Here is a 25,230-nt window from a genome sequence, read left to right as displayed (position 1 = left end):
ATAGGCACATCATTCATCAAAAGACACCAATTCTAATTGTCATTCAATTAATAAATTTAATACTGTAATAATAATAACTTAAATTTTCCAACCAAGAGCAATGAGCAGCAGCTCCCAAAACCAAAGATAAAGTTTTTCCCTGTCACACTTCTCAACAACAACATAAACAGCCCTTTTCTTTCTCCTCTTTTAAGGCACCGAAAGGAGAGGAAGAAAGGAATATTATTTATTTTCACCAAATGGTTTGCGGCTTTTGCTTTCTTTCTCTCCCTTTCCAAATGGGAGTGTCGGCGACTCTCCCCACCGAAAAAAGCCATCAAATGCCTTGGATAATATGTATTGCTGCCACTTAGTCCGGACCTGGATTCTCTCCGAGAAAAACCTTTGAGATCTTGCTGAGCGAGAAACACGGGTTGTTGAATTTCAATTCAACAGCTATAAACAGAGGGAGTCCTTCTTAAAATTATAATAATTGTAGCCGTTGAATCCAATGGCCCATGTTTGTCACTTAGCAGGATCCCGAGGGTTTGCCTTGGAGAGGATCCAGTTCCCAATCCTAAAGCCACACAATTCGAAACACACTCCCGACTTTAGAGCAAAAGATGCACCGTTGTCCTCCAACGCTCCAAAGACGACATCAGTCAATGGATCAAAAGATGCACCGTTCTGATAACAGAGTTATAAAAAGTAAGTTTATAAACACGTATCAACACTTAGAGTTAGAATTTTATATAACAAGAGCTTCTGACATACATAGATAATTAGAATTCAAAGCATGAGGGATTAGATTAATTTGCATAAAAAATTAAAAGATCCTAAATTTAATAGAGAGAATTAAAAATATTGTACGAACCAAAAAATCAGAACATGAGGTAAAGACTAAGCAAGAAAAATTTTAAAATATAAGTGAAAGCTAAAGAAAAGTTGACAGAAAAAAGGAGAAGTGAAGATTGCTATGTAATAAGAGGGATGGAGAGTAAAGTGAGGCTTGGCCTAGGACGAAAAAGAATTTGGATTGAAAACACTTTTAAGTTTTAAGCGTATGAGACTGATATGCAACAACATCTATTAGAGTAACAACAACTAGTCCCATAATGGCTCCATCCATATGCGTTGGTTAATAATTGAAACCACAGAAAAACCACGTTAATTGAACAAAGATATTATATAATAATAATGTGGCACTGCTCTCTCTCTTCTATTTAAAAAAAAAATGTACACAAGACATATGCTAGGAGGTTGATTGTATGCCCTTATGTTTGAGTGTCTTTCTCATCCCTTCCTATTTGTGTGATCACAGTTAAGTCACGTCAACATTTTATATTCCCATTACTTTTTGTCTTATTATCTTTATAAAAAAAATTAATATAAAATGTTAACGTAACTTAACTGTGATCACACAAAATAAAAGAAAATGAGAAGGACACCAAACAGGAGGGCAGACTATCTGCCTCCCATAAGCTAGTTTAAATTTTAGGAAAACCATGAAATGAAAATACGCAACTTTCAAAATAACAGCATAAAGGCTAAAGCGACCGAGATACGCATTTATTATATAATAAAGTAATTCACAGAGAAGCAAATGCTGCCCAGCCTCTCCTCCATTTGATTAGCTGCTTGTTTTACAAGATCAATTTCCTCCCGGAGACACCAGCAATAAACGATTTGATGGATCTAAGTTTCGGCGGAAGTTCCTCCTTTTCCGGCGATTCTGGTTGTCGATACATATACGACGTATTCTTGAGTTTCAGAGGTGAAGACACTCGGGACAATTTTGGCCGCCACCTCTATGCTGCTTTGGAGAAAGAAGGCCTTGTAATCTTCCTAGACGGGGATGAAGTTGAGAGAGGAGAAGTTATCAGTCGGGGGGTGCGGAAAGCCATCCACAAGTCCCGATGCTCGATCGTTGTGTTTACAGAATGCTACGCATCTTCCAGATGGTGCCTTGACGACCTCGTAATGATCCTTGAAAGCACGAGGACCTCCGGCCAATTTGTCTTACCAGTCTTCAACGGAGTGGACCCTTATGATGTGCTGATGCAGACAGGAAGTGTAGCGAAAGCATTTGCTAGGCACGATGTAAGAGAACGGTTGGACAAGGTGAAGGGATGGAGGGCGGCACTAACAGAGGCTGCAAATTTAGGAGGGATGATCGTGCAAAGTGAAGCTGATGGGTAACTACAATTCAACTTCTTGTCCATTTTGGTGATTTTTTTTTTACATCATTTTTGTGCAGACATATATGGAAATTGAAAATTAAAACTTTTTAGAAGTGATTGCACGTTTCTTTTGCATTTCATTGCATCATTTGAACAAGAATTATAAGTTATTCATATAGTTATCGTTATTGTTCAAACGTATTTATTAGGTCACCTCCATAGGACTTTATAACATGTTTGACTGCAATTTTCTAGGAACGCAAGCAAGTTTATCGAAAATCTTGTTGCAATCACTACAGCAAGACTACGACGACGTCACCCTTTGTGGTACATCCCGTACCTTGTTGGAATAGATTCGCATCTCAAAGACGTTAATTCATGGCTACAAGATGAATACTCTGACATTGGCATGCTTGTAATTCATGGGATGAGTGGAATAGGGAAGACAACTATTGCACGGCATTTTTATAGATTGAACGCGGCACGATTTGATGAATGCAGTTTCCTTGAAAATATAAGAGAAACTTCAAAAAAACCCACTGGCTTAGTTCATATACAACAAAAACTTCTCTATGATATTTGTGGCAGAATAGTGAAAATCCACAATGTTAGTGAGGGAATAGTTCAGCTTAGAGATGCCATAAAATCTGAAAGAGTTTTTGTTGTTCTCGATGGTTTGGAAGGTATGCATGAATTTGATGCTGTAATAAATGGGTTGAAAGACGCATTGTTTGGAAGTAAAATCATCATAACAACTACAAATGCAAGGGTGTTAAGGGCTGCTCAGAAATTCGGTTGTAAGGTATGTACTGTTGGAGTTTTGAACTACAGTGACTCGTTGGAGCTTTTCTGTTGGCATGCTTTTGATCAATGCCATCCAATTGAAGAACGTTACATGGAACAGTCAAAAAGGATAGTACAACACTGCGGAGGGCTTCCATTAGCTCTTACTATTCTCGGTTCTGCACTATCTGGGCAAAGTATAGATGCATGGGAAAGCACATTGAATCAACAGCAAATTTTTCCACATTATTCAACCATGGAAAGACTCAAAAGAAGCATCTATTCTTTAACGGATGATCATGACCGAGCACTATTCCTCCATATTGCCTGTTTCTTTATTGGAATGGACAGAGATTACGTTGTTAGAATACTTGATGGGTGTGACTTCCACACAATTGTTGGCATGGAAAATCTCATTGAAAAATGCTTGCTAACAACTGATAGAGATAATAAGTTGTATGTGCATCCCATATTTCGTGACACGGGAAGAGAAATAGTACGCCACGAGAATTGGGAGCCTTGGGGACGTAGTAGACTGTGGCATGATGCAGATTCTTTTCGAGTATTGACCAAAAAATTTGTAAGAACCATGCTGCCTTTAGATACGTGATTATATTTTTTTTCTTTTTTATGCATACCTGTTTGTAGTTATCCAAATTTTTTTCTATTTTATTAGGGCACGACAAACAATCCAGGCTTTTCCAACGGCATTAAAGGCATTTCCTTCAACATGCATATGTACTCAAAAAGCAGTTCCTCAGATTCAAATGTCGCGGTCTTTGAAAGCAATGCATTTAGAAGGATGGGTAATCTACAGCTACTCCGACTTAGTCATGTAGAGCTCAATGGATGTTATGCTGAACTTCCTAAAGGATTAAGATGGTTGTGTTGGCTTGAATTTCCTTTGTATTCTATACCTGATGATCTTGCTTTGGACCGTCTGGTGGTTCTCGAAATGCAGTATAGCAGCTTGAGACAAGTCTGGAAGGGGAGAAAGGTATTTTACTCTACACTTGTAGTTTCATTTTTACGGATTATTCATGATTAACTCTCAGCGTGCTTTCATTTTTGTTTTTATTTCTCACACCTTCTTTTCTTTCCCACAGAATCTTCCATCATTGAAGATCCTTGATGTCAGCCATTCCCATGACCTTACTGAAGTCGCCGACTTGTCGCTAGTCCCCAACCTAGAGAGACTGATTCTTAAAGATTGTGAGAGCCTTGTTGGTATCCATGAGTCTATTGGAAAGTTAGAGAAACTTGTTTACTTTAACATAAAAGATTGCAAAAGTATTCAGAAGTTTCCTAAGAGCATGCCAAAAAACCTTGAAACACTTATAACACATGGTTGCTCAAATCTTGAGGAGTTTAGAATTATGCAGATGAGGATGATGGTACATCTGAAAGCTCTTGACGCAGATGAAGCTCACATTAGTGGATTAGTTTATGGGGCGCAAAAATCAGGGCTCACTTTGTGGGACCATACGAGGTTCACTAAAAATATAAAGCTCAGAGTTCATGTAAACCTTACTCATTTGTTGCGCGGGTGTGAGAAGTTTATGAAGCTAATTATACAGCAGTATCTGGATGCTGCTAACAATCAGAACAAAGATTTGGGGGAGCAAAATCTAAAGCTGATTTCTTCAGAAATGGTAAGTCTGCATAAATTATGCAAGGTTGCGGACTCTTATTCTGCTGGCACCGCATGCAGAGACCTTATTTCGTGCCAGGGTTCTAAGATAGTGGAGGATGTGAATTTGGGAGAAAAGGCTGGGCGTGAAATAGAGGTTGCAGATGTAGAAGATGAGGGTTTAACTGAATCTCTGAAATCCTTATTATTTCTATATTGTTCCCTCTTTCCATTAGATTATGAATTTAAGAAATATGAGTTGGTGCAGTTATGGATAGCTGAAGGCTTTCTTGGAGAGAGGCATAGAGAGAGAATGGAGGATACCGGTATTTTGTATTTCAATTCCATGGAGAGTGAAGGCTTTTTTGTGCCTTCAAGAAGTGATTTCAGTGTGGATTTTGATTCAGTGTTCTCACTGCCCATTTATAATCCCAGCAACTTCTTGTACAAGATTAATACAATCAAGCTTTCAGTTTTGGAAAAAAGAATTTACCAGGATGGTTATTTCAGAGCTGTGGATGGTAAGTTAGATGGAGCTTCAGAAATGACACAACATTTGTCTGTGATTTTTCAAAATATGGATGAGATAGGTTTTGGGGTTCTCCAAAAGTTTCAGCGTCTTCGCACGCTGCTTTTGTTCTCTGGTAGCAGGTCTTCCATTAAACAAGTTCCTCGTAATCTGTTTTTGGGCTTAAAGTTCTTGAGGACGTTGAATTTGAGTGGAACTCTCATCTCTGAATTACCAAGTTCCATTCGAAATGTCAAAGCATTGCGCTATCTTGATGTCTCTCACACACCCATTAGACAGTTGCCCGAAGCAATCGATTCTCTTCACAATTTACAGACCATAAAACTCAGAGGTTGTGTAAATTTTGTTCAGTTACCGAAGGGCATCAAGAAGCTAACCAACCTACGCCATATCGAACTTGATATCATTCGGCAATTGGATTCCTTGCCTGCATACTTGGGAAACTTGACTAACCTGCAGACTCTGTCAGCATTTCTCATCGGTAGGGATCAAGGGTGCCATATTGGAGAGCTGAAGAATTTGAATCATCTCAAAGGAACACTTCGCATTTCAAGGCTCGAAAATGTGTTGACTAAGGAAGAGGCTGAGGAAGCTTCTTTGAGTATGAAGAAATCCCTCCAGAGCGTGGAGCTCCGGTGGAGTAGTCTGTTGGTTGAGAATGTACGGGAAGAAGAGAAAATCCTTGAATGTCTACAACCCCATTATGGCCTTCAAGAGCTAGAAATTCAAAACTATGGTGGCTCAATTCTTCCAGCTTGGATTAGCAATCCGGCTTTTGCAGACCTTCTTGTTGTTACTCTTTACAGATGCAAAAATTGTGAACTTCTCCCATCTTTGGGACAGTTACCAGCGCTTAAGTTTCTCTCCATTATTGAAATGAATGAGGTGAAGGAAATTCATCATCAGTTATTCAGAAATGACCAAGTTGCTCAAGGCTTCCCTGCATTTCCTAAACTTGAGAGGCTAGAAATTGATATCATGCTTAATTTGAAACAGTGGACGGCGATAAAACAAGGTGATTTACCGTCTCTACTTAAACTCACGGTGGACTCTTGCCCAGAATTTGTCACTCTTCCTTCACTTTCAGAACTAAAATCCCTCAAGCATCTGGAGTTCAGACGCTGCCCAAAGCTTCTGCCCTTGCCCCACGATGGACTCCCTACTTCACTTGAGTCTTTAATAATTATACGTTGTCCTGAACTGAAAGAATGGTGCACGAAGGGGGGAGGTGAAGATCAGGAAAACATATGGCATGTGCCTAGCGTATGGTTGGATCATGAAGAGGTATGTAAAAGAAAACTGAAACTTTTTTACTGCTGTTCAGTTCATCTGAAAAGATGAAACAAAAAATTAGTAGTTACCACCCAAAAAAAAAAAAGGTAGTTCCCATTTTCTTAATTGTTTGTTCTTGCTCTGGTTGGAATAATCTTTTACTGCTGTATTTTAGCTTGTTCCAACAAAATTACTCTTACGCATTCAGCACTCTTGTTTTTGTTTTCATTTTCAATCCTTAGCATAGTTTTTGGAAATTGCACCTAAAATTTTAAGTGATTACTATGGCTGGTGGAGCGATTTGGTGATAAAAGTGAATATTTTTACACTTCTGGCTTTATATACATAGGAAAATCTTATCTTGCCTGGTTGCCAAATTGTGAATCTGGATCATAATCAGTTCGTATCAGAATCATGGTACGATACTTAACATAATCATTTCTGTCTAACAAAATACATGACTCTTGCACTTAATGGTTAACTCTCCCCCCTTGTTGTACAGTATGGATTTGTTGTTGATAATGTCAATATTTGCATCCATACTACTGATGGTGTACAGATAGGATGCTGATACATTTTGTTTTTTACTTGTTCTACCAATGTTATCAATTTTTTTATCGACAGTCCTTCCTTTACTAATGAACATTTTTGTAAATGCAGTTACCGCTTACAAAGTACTGTTAGCAATACCTGTTGCAGTTGCATTTGTGAAAGAAGTTTTTCAAAAGTCAAGTTTATTAAAATCCTACTTGCGAACCATGTCTCACGTTATATGCTAAATGGTCTTAACTTTGATATATGTTGAAAGTGATTTTCTGGATTGATTTGATTGCAAGCGTTTAATTAATTATTTTTGCAGCTAAAAATGGAAGGAGAACAATCTTTCAGTGACGCTTGAAGGGCTGGTTGCTTGTAAAATGATTCTTGAAGTGTTGGTGGTGATATGTTGGAGCTAGAGCCTTCGTTTCACTAGTTGGGTCGCCGTTTATGGGGTTTGTTATGTGTATTATGCTGTTTCAATTTGCTGAGTGCAGTTTGTTTTATATTTTGATTTTTGTGGTTTGAGTTGTTGCTGCTTCTTTTGCTGCATCATTGTTCATAACTTCATACAATCGCAAGCATGTAATTAGTATTTAGGCTTATTTTTTGCGATGACATATTTGACGAGCCAAAATCCTAACAATCTCCACCTTGGTGAGTCAAACCAACTCTTGATTGTTGCACCCCAGAGTATCTTTGAACCTTCTTGAAGCAGCTTTGGAAATCTTCAAGAGTCTTCACCTTGGCAATCTTCTTCTTGCCTCATTGCACCTCAAGTGAGGAGGTGCTACACTTTAATCAATCAGCAATGCTTGAACTTCTTGGCCAGCACTATCTTTGTAAGGAAATCTGCGGCATTGTCACCCGTATAAATCTTTTCAATCCAAATTTCCTTAGACTTTACCCAATCTCTGATTCTGTAATACCTTGCTTCAATGTGCTTTGATCTTCCAGAAAAAAACCTGGCTCTTTGCCAAGTGAATGGCACTTTGACTATCACACTTAACCTTCACACAATCTTGAGTGATTCCCATTTGACTTACCAAGCCATTAAGTCAAATCGCTTCCTTTCCAGCTTTGGCCAATGCTATATACTTTGCCTCTGTGGTCGACAAAGCTGTAATTGGTTGCAGTAGTGCCCTCCAACTGATTGGTCCTCTTATGCATGTAAACACATAACCAGAAGTTGACATTCTCTTGTCCAAGTCCCTGCATAATCGGCATCCGCATATCCTAACACCCTTGCACTTTCCTTTTGCCTCTCAAACATAATCCTTTGTCTCCAAGAACCCTTCAAATAACGCAAAATCCACTTTACTGCATCCCAATGTTGCTTTCCTGGATTTGCCATGTATCTGGAAACGACACTGATTGCTTGAGCTATGTCGGGACGTGTGCATACCATTGCATACATGAGGCAGCCCACGACATTAGTATAAGGCACCTTCTTCATTACTTGTTGCTCTTCCTCAGACGTAGGACACTGTTGCCCACTTAACTTGAAGTGAGCCGCCAAAAGAGTCAAAACTACCTTTGTGTCTTGCATGTTGAACTTCTCAAGAACCTTCTGAATATACTTGGCTTGTGATATCTAGATCATTCCAGCGGTCCTATCTCTCTGAATTTCCATGCCAAGGATCTTTTGTGCAGCACCTAGATCCTTCATATCGAACTCCTTCAACATCTTTTTCAAGTCTTGAATTCTAGACTTGTCTTGACAAGCAATTAGCATGTCATCAACATATAGCAATAGCAATATGATCATCCACACATAGCAATAGCAATATGATCATCCCATCTTGGAACACATGATGGTACACATATAAACATTTTCTAAAATTGATTTTCAGCATGAATGAATCAAACCTCTTGTACCATTGTCTTGGAGACTGTTTCAGGCCATACAGGGACTTCCTTAGTTGACATACTAGGTTCTCTTTCCCATATTCAACAAACCCTTCTGGTTGAGCCATGTAAATCGTCTCCTCTAGATCCACAGGAAGAAATGTTATCTTCACATCCATCTGCTCAATCTCCATGTCATGCTAAGCTGCAATTGCTAAAAGCAATATGATAGAGTATGCTTGACTACAGGGGAAAAAATCTCATCATAATCCACCCATTCCTTTTGTGAGCACCCCTTAGCCACGAGCCTCGCTTTGAATCTCACATCATCTTGTTCATGTAGTCTTTCCTTTTTCCTAAATACCCACTTGCATCTAACTAGCTTTCTGTCTTTGGGCTTAGGAACTAACTCCCAAATAGAGTTCTTGTAAAAAGACTCCATTTCTTATGTCATATCACTTATCCAACTATCTTGGTCATCACTTGCTATAGCTTCTCGATAAGTAGTTAGATCTCCTTAACTAATGTTAAGAGCATAATTAACTTCGTCTTGGTCAAACCCAAACTTGTCAGGTTTCTTTTTGTTTCGCTTAGGTTTGTCCAGTGTTATGCATCTCTAGAATGCAGGTGGATTGTTGGTTGCAGTTCGAACCCTTTGGGATGTTTGGTGAATTGAAGTGTCTTCAATTTGTCCTGTTTCTTGCTCCACTTGGTTCCTAATTGGTGTCTTCCTCAAAACCATCAGATTCAGCCCCTTGCTCGATTTGCTCCACCTGAGCTTCTTCATCTGAACTGATTAATGGAATCTTTGTTGCTTCAATTTCAGTATCGTTCGTATTCTCCCTACTACTCTGGACTTTATTTAGAGGCATGGATGTCTTATCAAAGACAACATCTTGACTAACAACCTTTTTCTTGTTGTTGAAATCCCAAAGCTTGAAACCCTTAACTCATTTTCTTAAAACCTAAGAATATGCAATTTGTAGACTTCAGTTTGAGCTTGGACCTTTCATCATTTGGAATATGTGCGTAAGCACTACAGCCAAACACCCTGAGCTTGGAATAGTCCACCGGCTTCTCAGACCATACCTCTTCTGCACTCTTAAAATCAAGAACTGTAGATGGTGACCTATTAATCAAATAACTTGCATCATTAACAGCCTCTGCCAAAAACCTATTAGGCAATCCTGCATGAAATCGCATACTCCCCTTTCTCTCTCTCTCTCTCTCTCTCTCTCTCTCTCTCTCTCTCCATGAAAGTTCAGTTCATCATCTCAGCAGCTCCATTTTGTTGGGGATTCTTCTTTACTGTGAAGTGCCTTATGATGCCTTCCTGCTTGTAGTAATCGGTGAACTCATTAGTTGTATATTCACCTCCATTGTCATTTCTCAGGTACTTGATCTTTCTTCCAGTTTAATTCTCGATTTCTGTTTTCCATTCCTTGAACTTTGCAAAAACCTCGGATTTCTGCTTCATGAAATAAACCCAAACCTTCCTAGAAAAATCATCCATGAAAGTAACAAAATACCTGGCTCCACCATTTGATTTAGTTGGTGCAAGGCCCCAAACATCTGAGTGAATATAGTTGAGTTGCTCATTGCTTCGGTTATCTGCACTGCTAGTTGCAAATGATATTTTTCTTTGCTTTCCGAGAACACAGTATTCACAGAAGTCCAGTTTGCAAGATGACATGCCTTCCAACAAGCCTTGTTTGTGTAATTCTTGTAACCCTTTTTGGCTTATGTACCTGAGCATATGATACCAGAGTTCAGTCTTGTCTTTTACACTCTAATTTACAGAAACAGTTGCTCCCCCGACTATAGTGATCCCAATTAACTTATAAAACTTACTGGGTTGTAGGTCACCCTGCATTACCACTAGCAATCTTTTGGTTACCCTAAGTCTTCCTTTTATAGACTTGTACCCATAACCGGCCTCATCTAAAGTACCCAAGGAAATCAAATTCTTTCTTAGTCTAGGAACATGCATGACGTTCCCTAAAGCTCGTATCATCTCATCGAACATTCTGATTCGACCAGTGCCAATTCCTCTTATAGGACATGAAGAATCGTCCTTCATTAAGACTTTCCCACTGCTGACTTCCTTGTAAGTATCGAACCACTCTCTTACTGCACACATATGAAATATGCATTCGGTAACCAAAATCCAATTTATGCAAGCCTTGGAGCCCGATGTTACTGAAAGAAGCTCCCCATCACTCTTATGCTCGGTGACTGCACTAGCTGAACCTGAGCTTCCTTCCATCTTGGCTTTCTTCTCTTTCCAAATCTTGTAGTTCTTTTTCCAATGATTGGCTGAACAACATTCGAAGTAACCTTCCTTCTTTTTCTTTTTCTTCTTGGATTTTGACCTACCTCTGTTGCCGATTTTCTTTTCCCTTGTCTTTTCCCGCCCTACTCTCCTTGCCTTTGGCATAAAGGCCTTGAGAGCTTTCAGTTATATCATCTAGTTTAGCATATGATTGAAGAGCTTGAATTACGTCTTCAAGCTTCAGGGACTATTTTCCAAACATTAAAGTTGTTCGAAAGTGCTTGAAAAACGAAGGTAGAGACCTCAGCAAGATGATAGCCATATCATCGTCTTTGTAAGTTTCTTTGACCTTTTGAAAATTAGCTATGTAATTCTGGAACCTGCATACGTGATCTTTAATATCACCTCCTTTTTCTAGTCAAAGCCCGAATAGTTCATCCTTTAGAAAACGTTTATTGGACATGGTTTTGCCCATATAAACATTCTCCAACTGTTCCCATGCTTCATAGGCAGTCATCTTTTTGGTGATGTGTAACCGAACTGATCATGTGAGATGGATCTCGATGGAACTCTTGGCCTTCTTAAGAACCTTAGTCTATGATGCCTCTGTCATGTTTTCCGGCTTCTCACCATCGAGTGCATCATCCAAATCCTGCTGTATCAGTACGTTCTTCATCATCACTTACCAGTCCGTGATGTCATCCTTGCCGTCAAAGGGCTTTAAAGCAAGTCCTTGATCCGTATTCATTTTCCCTTTTGACATCGTACAACACCTTGATCCTAGCTCTTGATACCAATTGTTGAAAAACCCGCACACTAGACGTTGTTCTTTAATGTAACCAATGGCAATAGACTAAACTAGCAAATATTAGAAAACTTAGAAACACACAAGAATTATACTGGTTCGGCAGAACTTTTGCTTACGTCCAGTTGTGATTTCTCTAGAGAAATCACCGCTCCCTTGATTAATAATAAATTTTACAAAACTTTTGCAAACCCTAGAACTAATCTCAAAATTCTTGGTTGTCTGGTTGTTTTCTTTCTTTGTAAAAATCAGCCTTGCCGCACCCTATTTATAGACATAGGGTTAGCTTATATGTCCCAAGGCTGATTGAATTCCTATCTCTAAGTGGATTAGGAAATTACACTTATCCAAATCCAAATAGACTTCTAGAAATCCAAACCTAAATTGAATAAGGAAACTGAAATTCTTTCCTAATCCCTCTAGGACAAGAATCGGTATACCTCCAGGTTTCCTAAAACAATCCTAAACCAACTAGGACATATTTGACGAGCCATAATCCTCACACCATTTTACCCTGAACTCTATATTATCTTACTTTAATGGCCCTTTTTAAAATCATTTGATGAAGTAGGGTAAAGTGCAACATTGAGGAAGAGTGTAGGTATTAAAGTGAGAAAGTATAGAGTGTATGGCGGTAAAATGGGCCACGGAAGAAGAGTGCATGTGATAAAATGGGTCAATGTAAAGTGTAGGGTTAAAGTTAGATTCGGTGAAAAGTATAGGTGTGATAACTAAAAGTAAGCCAAGTAATTATTAAGTTTACGTTCTCTAGCGGCATTCTTGTTTTGTGTAATAAGTATTTGTAAATCGTATGTGGAATTCATTGGGTGAATTATTTGATAAATCTACCTTGTGCATTTTGACGGATGAACACTACGAGTTCTTAGCATCTTCCAAATGCAGAGTCCCGACAAGTACTAGATATTTTACGGCCAATTTGAACTAAATTGTGGATTCACTGAATTGATCCTTAGACCAGATCATACCTGATGAATAAGATCTTTGATCATCAATACTTTATAAGTTCTCCTCCAGTGAGAGATCTTCTCTCCACTAAATTTCAATTTGACTCGCCTACCTATTCTTGCGATTTTTCGCGTTTTAACGGTAGGGTGTATAGAGTTTTGGCTTGGGTGTTTACACCATCACTATCGTTGACCTTTGTTGGTCTTTCTTGGCGTTGCAATTGTTGGCGATGTCGCTTGTCAGATATATTTCTTCCTGCGGGCTTCCTTTGCTTCTAGGCGGTGTTCATTTTGGTGGTCCATAGAGGATGGTGCGGCCTTCTTTTTCTTCTTTAACTTTGGTTTTCTGGATGGTGATAGAGGTTGGCTTGTATGCTTCGTTCTAAGGTGGAAGTTTCTACAGTAGCTTTAGAAACTTAGGGTTGTGTTTTATGGTTTGTGTATGCTGGGCTACAATGTTGACTTGGGTTTTTTTTTTCTTTTATTTTTTCGTGTTTTTGAGGTCCATTTTGTTCTTTTTAATTATTGTTTTTTCTTTGGTAATAACTTTACATTTTCACCCAAAAACAAAGTCTTTGATCATCAGGTAAGGTAATGTCCAAGACCACAAAGGGATTGGGGACGATATTTTTTTATTCCAGAGTATTGTGTACTCAAATTTTTTTAACCTTTATATCCTTGATCTGAGATACAATTATTAACTACATTGGAAGAGGCATGAAACTATCGAAATTACTGAGAAGAAGAAGATTAGGTTTAAAAGGAAATCAAAGCTTGTATTGATATTTGAACAGATTACAAAAAATGAGAGAGAAATTATAATTTCTACTAGCCTACAAAGTAATTAATTCTAACCTTCTAACAAACTCTTAATAAACCAATCTCCACAATTCAATCATAAACTAATCCCCACCATACATCTGTTAATAACAATGACTAAGATGTAACCTTTATAACCTTTACTCTTGAGCACTAGAAACATTTGTCATCCATTACAAAAGTTCAGAAATTCTCATATGTATGCACTAATTTTTTTCATTTTTGAGTGATGCATCTCCCACCTTCAAGTTAGGCAGAATTTTTAATTTTTGTCGTTCAGCGTACCCTGAAAATAGGGACATTCATTCTAATATGATTCTCCATGCCAAATGAGACCTTAATGCAAAATAACACTAGGACTGGGCGTAGTCTAAGTTCGGTTTGATTTAGTCATTCAAACCACATAGTAAGCAATTTATTTTGGATAAATTACATTTGACCACCTCAATTTTGAAACATTATACAAACTCATACTATCTTTTTTTAAGAACAAACGATATTATCTATATTAAGAAGTAGGGGAGTGGGTTATGTCTCACACTGGCTAATTATAATAATGTAGTTCAAATTCGCCTTTAATGAGAAGCGAACCTAAGATTTATCACTTACAAGTGAGGAGAAATACTACAAGAGCACACTATTAAGTGACAACTCTTACCACCTTTTAAACCTTGTAATGTTATACATCAACTTATGAATTTATTACAATGTCAAGCTTCTGTTAGTAAATCCATTAATTAGTCTGTTAATCACAGATGTGGCAAGAACACGACCCACTCCTCTGCCTACTAGATTGAGAAATTAATTAAATATTAATAAATTAAGAATTTTTTTTATCTGAACAAAATTAAAATTAATGAAATAAAAACTCTTGTCCCAATCGTAGAGGTTCCTTCTCGGAATTCATGACGGCTTCTCCCTCCCCTCCTCACCCACGCTCGCCTTCTTCGCTAAATTTACCCTAAATTTAATTCTTCATCGAGAAATTTAAGCATAAAAATAACAAAATTCACAAAAAAAAAAAAAAAAAAATTTGATTAAATTGTGAATATTCAATCTGTAATCGAAATCTGGAGTCCCTCAAGTGATGTAGAGGGAAAGGTGGTGAGGTTGGGGAAGCGAAGTTCGCTTCTTCTTCGGCCACCAGATTGTCCCCCCATTGGCGACGACGGATCAGAACCCCAGGATCACACATATTCAGAGTTTTCCCGAATTCAGCTCACCATTTCATGTTTATTTTATCTCGATCAGTCCCTTCTCTTCATAGTGAACTGAGTTGAATATTGTTTTTTAATGTTCAATATTGTTTTGTAGTTGGAAAATAATAATTTTAGGATTTGGGGTTTTGTTAGAGATTAGGATTAGTTTATTATAAATAGGATGATTGTTACTCACTTTAGAACAATCCAGTCAATGTCACATCCCGGCCCGGGGTGGATCACTTCCTGGGCCCGCTCCACCACCGTAGCACGATATTGTCCACTTTGGGCTTACCATTCCCTCACGGTTTTGTTTTTGGGAACTCACGAGCAACTTTCCAGTGGGTCACCCATTATGGGATTGCTCTAGCCCTCTTCTCGCTTAACTTCGGAGTTCCTACGGAACCCGAAGCCAGTGAGCTCCCAAAAAGCCTTGTGCTAGGTAAGGATGGAAATATACATTTAAGGATTACTCTCCTGGGCGATGTGGGATGTCACAATCCATCCCCCTTAGGGGCCCGACGTCCTTGTCGGCACACACGCAGCCAGGGTTAGGCTTTGATACCAATTGTCACATCCCAACCCAGGGCGGATCACTTCCCCGCCCGCTCCACCACCGTAGCACGATATTATCCGCTTTGAGCTTACTATTCCCTTACGGTTTTATTTTTGGGAACTCACGAGCAACTTCTCAGTGGGTCACTCATCATGGGATTGCTCTAGCCCTCTTCTCGCTTAACTTCGGAGTTTCTACAGAACCCGAAGCTATTGAGCTCCCAAAAGGCCTCGTGCTAGGTAGGGATGGGAATATACATTTAAGGATTACTCCCCTGGACGATGTGGGATGTCACAGTCAAGATGTAGCTCTTAATTTGTAGATGTCTTGGCAATCTCGTATATTTGTTTTTCGTTAATAAAATAATATTCATAGTTATATTTTGTCTGCTCTTTCATTGGTTTATTTTCAACTTGGTAACATGTTTGATCTTTCGGGATTTAATCTACTTCTGTTTTTATTAGTTTGTTTATCTCCGTTGTTTCTTTTGTCCAATTTCATTCCATAAAACCCTTTTTCTTTTCTTTTCTTTTTATTTATTTTTTATTTATTTATTTTTTCTGGTTTGGTTACCCTTTGTTTGTCGTTCATAAAAAAAATTAAAAAATATTGAAGTCTGGAGTCGGAGTGGTGCCCAGCTGTTGGATCCACCACACCAGTGTTGCACCTCTGTCTCGCACCACCATCACGCTAAAGCCTCGATGTTGCCGTCTGCCTAATTTGGATCCGCTAGCCCGACCTGCAGCCTGAAGAACTCTAAGAAAAGACTTTGAGTATTTGGATCTAATGGAAGACATGACACAGAACCAAGCGCAATGACATTCTATAATTCATATAGCCAACCCCACTTAGTGAAAAAAGACTTTGTTGTTGTTGTTGGTACATTGAAAAGTGATGTGTTTTTAAGTCTTACTGTATTCAGAATGATGGGGCCATTCACCTTGATGAGAATGTTTAAATTGTTGGAAAAAAGGAAAAAAAATTTTGGCGCTTTGTTAGGCCTTTAGAGGCCTACACGGATAAGTTTTGTTGGAGTTTGCTTGTCTGTCACTCGTGTGCTTAGACTTGTGATCACTTGAGTAATATTTTTTGTTTCTGTCTATTTGTTGACGTAGTTGGGATATGAGAATTCTTTTCCATTTAGTGACAGAGTCCATTCTCTCAACATTTGTATATTGGAATATGAAACAATAAGTTTGAGATTTGGGCCCAACCATTAGAATTAGGTTTTGATAGAACTTTGGGTTTAGTTTATTATAATAGAATGCTTGTTATTTATTTTAGAACAACTCAGTCAAGATATAGCCCTTAGTTTGTAGCCGTCTTGACAATCTCATTTATTTATTTTTCGTTAATAAAATAATGTTCATAGTTTCATTTTGTTTGTTCATCCATTCGTTTATTTTCAACTTTTTTTATGTTTACATTGCTTGAAGATCTGTGCGAAATTTGGTTGATAGTTCCGAAATTTTTCTCATCATTTTGGCTGGATCTCTCTGATTATTTGTGATTTTTATTTTCTGTGCTGGGTTATTTTTCTCCTTGTACTGATTATTTCATGTAGGAATTCTTCTTCTTTTTTTTTTTTTGAAAATTTTCTTCTCCTTCTACTGATTAATTCGTTTAGCAATTCCAAGAGGAAATAAATTAAATAGAATTTTTTTTTTATCAAACAATAGATTTTGTTAAATTAACCACATACCTGGTTCGAACTTACGTCATCATGTAAAGACACAACATCTTTATATCATTGTGATAAAGACCACTTGCGAAAAATTTATTTTATAAAATTAACAATAAAATTAAAATGTATAAATAAACTCACACCTAATAGTCAAACCATTATCATCACTCAATTTTTCTCCAACTATAACTAAGCAATACCTTGTGACCAAAACTATTCACATCTAAAATCTAAAATCTAACACCGTGCTTATCACTTAGTACTATGATATAGTAGTATTCTTTTTTCCTTGTAAATAGACATGTAAAAGGGTCGGGTTTATCAGGTTTTGATCGGTTTTAACCTGATCAATTAAGTTAATATGTTACCTAAACTCAACCTGTTAAAATAATAAGATCACCCAAACTCAACCCGTTAAGTTAATGGGTCACGCCATTTGTACTGACATGGACGAAGACGAGCTTCGATCATCAACCTTAAGCTGACGAGAGATCACAACACTGTCCTCAAAAACCTGCTCGAGGGTCTGGCGCGATCGGCAAGAGAGAGAAGCTAGGAATCATCGAGTAGAAGCCGCGGGTTTCTCTTTCTCTGTTTCTATAATTAGCAACTAGCATATGGGCATAAACAAATGTGTGAGAAAATTTTTTATTTTTGTTTTTGAAATAGAAGGAGAGAAGAAAAGAGTGATAGATAATGTAGGAGTGGGAAATTTTTTTATTTTTTATTTTTTTATTAGAGATATGTTAGGATTACATATAGATGATGTTTCGAAAAAAAAAATAACAAAATTTGGTTGTATGAAATTACATTTATGCCGCATATTTCTTATTTATATTTTATTTTAATTAGAGGATTAAACTGACAATTTTATAAGATTTTGATCGATAATAAGTGTTTTATTAATTAATAGAGATAAGTAGGAAAAATGAGAGCAGCAGTAAACATTGAACTCAAGGCATCAAGAACTTTCCTCACTCTCTCCCGCTCGTGACTTTTCCACCCTCCTCTTTATTAATATTCGCCATATCCAAAACACCCCACTTCATGTTCTTTCTTTAGAAAATTTTATTTTAATCTTTAGCAAAGATGATTTTTAGATTAAAATCATAAGTAAAATTAAAATCTAATTTTAATCCTTGATACATTAATAATTTTATTTATTAATTATATTTTAATTTTTTCTCTTTTTTCTTCATAAATTTTAATGTATTAATTTTATTTCATTATAATTTTCATTTTCATTTCATTTATCGTAATATATTTTGTTGTAAACATTTAGATAAACTAAATTTTTGTTATACAATATATTTCAACATACCGACGTACTTTGTCTTCTTCATTTAGGTACATTAAATTTATTACAATACATTTCGGTGCATACATTTAGGTACACATACTTCGGTACATACATTTCGGTACAAACATTTAGGTACATTAATTTAATATAATACATTTCGGTACACACATTTAGGTATATTAATTTAATATAATACATTTCAGTGTATATATTTCGGTATATACATTTCGATACTTACATTTAAATACATTAGTTGAACATAATACATTTCGGTACACATATTTCGGTACATTAGTCTTTCAAATTTGAAGAATGTTAAATAAAATTAATAAATTAAAAAACTTTTTTTTTTGTCAAAAAATAAATTAAAATTTGTATATTAATAAATTTAAATATTTAATAAGGAGACATTAAATAAAAAGCACATTAATTATTTTGAATTAAGGACACATCAAAAAATTATAATCAATATATAATATAACACTAGGTTTATTTTAAATTTCAATATTCAAGATTAAAGTTAAAAAACCCTTTCTTTCTTTCTTTCCATTTTTTCTCCCAGACAAAACATCAAACACCTTCCATGTCTTCCAACCATGGGCCGCCTGGAGCCCCAACAGTTCGACCTCGCCTCGCCATAGACCTACAAGGGATACGTGTAACAACCCGTTTCAAATTTTACGTTTTTATTTTATTTTAAAAGTGTGAATTTACGAAATTGCCCTAGAGGCAAGGACTTTGACTTCTGTTGACCATCGACTTAAGAGATGTGGGACTTATTCTTTTAGCATATCCTTGTAGTACTCATTGGTACGAACGTATAGGCGAAAACCGTTTGCGAGTCCGGATTATAACGGTATACTTATGGACGTTTGAAATTGGTTATTTAAATATTTGAATTCCCACCTTGTGGGATTAGTGGACCAATTAAATTAAAGGGACAAGGAACCAATTAGAAGAGAGAAGTGAAGCTTGCAGCCAATGAAAAAGAAAGAAGAAAAGAAAAGAAGAAGAAGAAGAAGAAGAAGAAGAAAAAAAAAAAAAAAAAAAAAAAAAAAAAGGGGGGAAAAGCTTCCCGTGCACCCATACCCGCATCACCGCGAGTCCATCTTCCAAGGCTGATTCCGGCCAACTCCGGTGGATTTTTTCGATGCCACCACCACCATCTTGAAGCTCTCATTCCCCTCTACAAAACCCACCCAAGAACCACCTTGATTAACCATGGTATGAGGCGGTTTGAGGCCACGAAAGTTGACGAAAATCAAGGGTGCTCTGGCCACCCTTTTCGATTTTCCGGCAAATCGGCAAAGCGATGGCCGATGCCACCACTTGGGCTTTGTAGCCCATCATCCCAGGAGCAAAACCCAACCAACCTTGACCCCGTTGGACCACCGTGGACGACGAATCGACGTCGGGAAGTTTTAGGCACCCGCCGGCTTTGTGGGAAAATTTGACCATCTTCCGTCCACTTTTGGACTTCGTGGCAGGTATAAAAGTTGCTCCACTCACTGAGATATTCATTTCTGTGAAGTTTGAGAATTTTTGGAAATAGTTGGATTTTCCGGCGAGTCGGGGCGGCCGACCACCACCCGCGGCGGCGCGTGCGGCGGCGCGTGGCCAGTGGGCCGTCAATGCTATTTTTAGGCTATGTCAAATTTCTTGAATTCAATTTTGTCATTTGAATGACGTAGGTTGATAGTTGGAACCTAAATTCGTTACGATACGTTACTTGATAAAAATGTGAATCGATGATCCGACCGTTGGATCGTCACAAAAATTGGATACATTATAATACGTAATATTTAAAGATCATAGGAATTTACAGATCGGGAATCTGACTTACGGATCATCCTTAATTGGATTTGTAAGTTAGTAAAATAAATGTTCACGGCCACTTGTTTTAGGCAATTGGCGGAGATCTGACCGTTGGATCGTAATGAAATTTTAATATGTTATTCTAGAAACATATTGTGGATCGTTGGGAGTTACAGATTGGAAATTTGATATGCGGATCTTCCTGGTCAAGTTATACAGGGTTGTAAACCCTACCGTCGATCTTTGATCGACGGTTGACTTGTGGTCAATGAGTATCAAACTATTTTAGAATGTCGTTGAGGTTGTGTTTTATGTGAATTACGTATTCTACGGATAAGAGTTCTGAGATGTGATTTGATAATTGGCCACAGGGACCGATCATTCAGGACTCCTCGATGCGTGCGCTAGAGAAGTATAGCGTGGACTCCAGGTGAGTGGATCTTTTCCTTTTTATTGTGCATATTATTGAGAGTTCTATCAACACTTTTAAATTGATTAGGTATGTTACCTTCATATAATTATTGTGAATGCTTGAAGTACCTATATGAACTACGAATGGCTTGATCCCTATTAAGGGTACGTAGGCAGTCTAACGAGACGTTAGATGCAGCCATAAAATATTTGAGACAAAAGCCTTGCTTGGGAAATTGAGTAATGCGAAGGAAATTGGTAAAGACAAGTTTTAGTTTTGTGAATTAGTTAGTTAAATTAGAGTTAATTGGGTTGTCATGGAGAATTATCCCTGAAAATAAGTAGTTTGGGAGTAGGGCGTTATTGATTGTACACTTCTCACTGTATTGTTTATAATTGAACATGCTACGACATGGTTGAGTATTAGATTGCATCATGGTATATCCATATGTATATTACTTGCATATAATTATTGGGAATGCTTTCAAGTGCAAAGGTGAACTTAGGACACCCAGGTAAGTTCAGGTGAGTTTATGGTACTAGTTGAATCGATTGCGTTATAGCATGACTACAGTTATGTGTTAGGAAACTTCGATATTGTCGTACTGGTTGCCATGAGTTCCACATGTTATATTGAGACGCATTGAGAGCTCATAAACCTGCACCCCGGTGTTAGTGCTCCCGCCCGTGGCCAGGGCACAGTCCTTCACGTGATGTTCACCTCCCGCACCTTACGCTCACCTTGGATTCAAGGTAGGTGCACAGTCTTGTCGTACAGACCACTTTAGGTGGTTCCGACTCGTAGGTGACCCACGATTATTTGCCCAGTCTTCACGTGATCGTAGCACTTGAGCGTATTTATTTACACCCAGTCCTGTCGTACAGACCACTTTAGGTGGTTCCGACTCGTGTGCAGGTATACTTATTGAGCTATTGGCTAGCCATGATTGATGAGATGTGGATAAGTCGTACAGGTCACTATAGGTGACTCCGACTTATATGCTAGCCATGATTGTTGAGATATGGATAAGTCGTACAGGTCACTATAGGTGACTCCGACTTATATGCTAGCCAGGATTGACGAGATATGGATAAGTCGTACAGGTCATTATAGGTGACTCCGACTTATATGCTAGCCATGATTGATGAGATATGGATAAGTCGTACAGGTCACTATAGGTGACTCAGACTTATATGCTAGCCATGATTGATAAGATACGGTTAAGTTGTACAAGTCATTTTAGATGACTCTGACTGATATATCACTTTGTATTGATTTAGTTCATTTGGCCTACTTATTAATGTATGGTGGATTTGATGGCAAACCGTGGTTTTGGTCATTTCTGAGTATGGTTTGGATATATGTATATATGTTGTACTGTCTTATGGAAAACGATACGGGTTTTACATTTAGGGGCATTACTTTTAGAGAGGTAATAACTTTGGGAAGCTTGGTTTTATTGCTTACTCACACCTTCTGTTTGGTGCCCTCCAGGTTTTAGCTGCTGAGTTTGTATCGACAAGAATCTGTGGCGAATCTTAGTATTGATGGATAATTCTAAGGGTATGATTCTTACCCACACTATTGTACCTTACTTATGCTCTGACATCGCGTGTGAAATGGGTTCGCTCCCACTAGTAGCGCACTCTGGTACTTAGACACTTTTAGATTCAAATTTATTCACTTTTTATACACTATCACATTTTATGGCTTCGTCACCTTCCAGGTGTCGGCCAGCACAGCTCGATTTAGGGTCCAAGTGGACTTTCTGGGTCGGGGTGTGTCAATACGCCATCAACAGCAAGATCATGCTCAACGCCATCACCATCCTTAGGGGTGGTTCGGTATGGGATCCCATACCGAAACCCTTGTCCCGATTCCCAAACCGAAATTTTTGGGAATACCAATCCCAAACCAAATTTTCGGGAATCCCGAAATAATTTCGGGACAAATCGGGAATCCCGAAATGTTTTTGGGCTTTTGGACTAACGACTAGACAAACCCTGCGGACTGCCCAATCAGTTCAATATGCAGTATGACTAGACAAACCCTGCCTTTCGGACAATTTCTTCTCTCCCTCACCTCACCACGAAAAGCTAATGACATCGATCTCCTTTACGACGTGTGAAGGGATGGCTAATATTCATAACTCAGGTACCAATTTGATGCACACAAGAGCAATAAGAAGATGTAAAGATTTAATTTTTCTGTGGAGAATAGAAATGATTGGTACAAATTTTACGTCTAACATTTTCAGCTGGACAAAACAGAGTATGTGAAAATTTGAGAAACGAAAAGGTTTGGACTTCGGATTCGAAACTTACCGTTGAAGCTCAACCGTGAACTTTCGAGTTTCTGGAGATTAATACAAAGCGTCTCCTCGTCAATGGTTCAAAAATCTGAGCATTCAACATAGAAAATATATGGTTGTGAGAAAAATAACTCAAAATATATAACAGAAATCAAAATAAATCTGCCTATTCAATACTTTCATGGCATCTGCCCAATCTGCCAATTTGACATAGTTTCATACTTTGCTATCACACATTAAGGCAAGAACTTTTCCCAATCAGTTCAATATGCAGTATGATCAGATAAAGCTGAATCATATCTATGGATTAACGAGAGGAAGTATCTACCCAGAAGAATCAGCTTCAGATGTATCTCAATTCACTGCAAATGCAAAAGATGTACCAGCAGAATCCAGATTTTTCGAAGCAGCAGGGTTTTCGAAAACCATGCATGCAGACATGAACATGCACTCAGAAGATCAGGCACTTAAACTTTGCTGCTTTTGCATATAGATTGATTTGAAAATAATTTGTGTTTGCTTTTCCTTATAAAAGAACATTTTTTGCATCTAAAACTTGTATTTGTTTTTCATTTTTTAGATCTTTTTTGTGGCGTTTGATGAGTAAAAGCTTTTAGGTTGATTATTAATGTGTGCATACCTATTGCAGTTGACTGAGAGTTGCAAAGTGGTTCCTTCAAGTACTTGCCTCTACCGTCTTGTTGCCATTGTGGAGCACTTTGGAAGAGCTGGAAGTGGGCACTACACCGTTTACAGAAGCATGAGAGCTGATTTATGTGAAGAACCTTGTGACGAGTCTGAGGTCGACGCTGCTGCTTGGTGCTGGTATTCTATTTCAGATTCAGAAATGTATAAGTTATTAACACACACACAAAAAAAATTGCCAACGGCATAAATTAATTACCTAATTTGGGTGAGAGTGAGACTCAGACTCAGTGCTAGATTGAGAGTTCTGTCTGTGAGGGAAAATTGCCCGAGAGAGAGAGAGATCGCAACTCGCAAGTGTCGCCGTGTCGGAGACGATTCGTGAAGGAATCGTGAAGAAAGGCTGGAGAGTTCTGTCCAGCGATTCGTGTCGGAGACGATTCGTGAAGGAATCGTGTCGGAGACGATTCGTGAAGGATGCTTTGGCGTGGCGCCGGTGGTTGGGTGTTGATTTGTGAAGTTGGGTGGTGGTGATTCACTGATTCTGGTGAAGGAAAGCTGGTGGCTCATGGCTGCATTTCAACTTCAAGCTACGGAAGTGAAAATTGAAATGGGATCTAACCTAAAAACAAATGAACGGCACAGATTAAATCTAAAATAATGAACGGTTGAAATAATTCTCTTATAATTAAAAAATAATATATATATAATATTTATTTCTATTCGGTATGGGAATACCGAAAAAATGGAGATGTAATACCGAATCCCATACCGAAAATTTCGGTTTGGTTCGGGATGACATACCGAAATTTTCGGGAATTTTGGTTTGGGATCGGGATTTTTTCGGTTTGGTTTGGGATTTTTGGGATTTTTTTCCAGCCCTAACCATCCTCTTCTTCGTTGTCATCCTCATGGCCTGCCTCCACCTTTACGCCCGTTAGTACCTTCTTCGTGCCCGTCACCACCATTTCAAGCATTTGTTTATTCCAAATTCAGGCTTGGTTTTGTTATTCCAGCTTTGGCGTAAACAGGTTGGCAACGCGTTTCGCAAGTAGACCAAAAATGACCCGTTATTTAACGGGAGGTGAACGCGTACACTCGTTTATAATCCAACCCGTTAAGCATGCTCTTTAATGTTAATTTTAACGGGTGAGTCGGGTCGGGTTAACGGGTTGGGTTCAAAATGCCAAGTCTGCTTGTAAGTGAGAGGTCTTAGGTTCGATTCTCGAATTTAAAACACATTATTACTAAACCATTGTGAGATTAAGCTCACTCTGCTCTCTTTTAGTGTACATAATATCATTTGTTAAAAAAAAAATATATATATTCTAACAACTTACTGCTTCTCTTGTGAATTTTGTGAAGTCAAATGGTGGGCTGCGAAATGAGTGAGGAAAGGGAGGACACTCGGTAAATCCATTCCACCAATGTCGGCACCCATTGCCAGAGTCCGCTTTTCACGCTCAATTACAAAAGCTTCAGTAAATTAAAGTTTTATTTTGAGTGTTATTTTTTAAATGGGTGTAAAGATAAATTTACATAATAAATTGAGTTTGTGAGAGTAGTTTAGGTAGTAAATTAGGGTCTAAAGAGATATTGATATTTTATTAAAAAATAAGACAAGTTAGAGAGTAAGTTGAGTGTAGAGTGAGGTTGACCGTCTAGGGTTTATAATATATATAGCTACAA

At 38.0% G+C, this 25,230-nt stretch overlaps 2 protein-coding genes across 2 annotated transcripts; both read left to right on the top strand.

Annotated features, from left to right (window-relative positions):
• The first annotated feature begins 1,534 nt into the window (after nucleotides 1–1,534).
• Nucleotides 1,535–7,577, top strand: LOC103942324 (disease resistance protein RPV1). Its single transcript, XM_009352514.3, has 5 exons — nucleotides 1,535–2,174; nucleotides 2,415–3,522; nucleotides 3,619–3,939; nucleotides 4,049–6,385; nucleotides 7,233–7,577. Exons 1-5 carry the CDS (start codon nucleotides 1,669–1,671, stop codon nucleotides 7,269–7,271), a joined length of 4,311 nt encoding a protein of 1,436 aa, XP_009350789.2. The 5' UTR covers nucleotides 1,535–1,668; the 3' UTR covers nucleotides 7,272–7,577.
• Nucleotides 7,578–23,041: 15,464 nt separating this feature from the next.
• On the top strand, nucleotides 23,042–24,052 carry LOC103956832. Its single transcript, XM_018649759.2, has 3 exons — nucleotides 23,042–23,359; nucleotides 23,546–23,745; nucleotides 23,929–24,052. The coding sequence occupies exons 1-3, from the start codon at nucleotides 23,165–23,167 to the stop codon at nucleotides 24,050–24,052; spliced, it is 519 nt and encodes a 172-aa protein (XP_018505275.2). The 5' UTR covers nucleotides 23,042–23,164.
• The last annotated feature ends 1,178 nt before the right edge of the window (nucleotides 24,053–25,230 follow it).

Source organism: the organism of the source record quoted next, unplaced genomic scaffold, assembly GCF_019419815.1.
Source record: "Pyrus x bretschneideri cultivar Hongxiangsu unplaced genomic scaffold, Pyrus_bretschneideri_v1 Contig9, whole genome shotgun sequence".
Classification (NCBI taxonomy): domain Eukaryota; kingdom Viridiplantae; phylum Streptophyta; class Magnoliopsida; order Rosales; family Rosaceae; genus Pyrus; species Pyrus x bretschneideri.
This window is presented reverse-complemented; position numbering and strand designations above follow the sequence as displayed.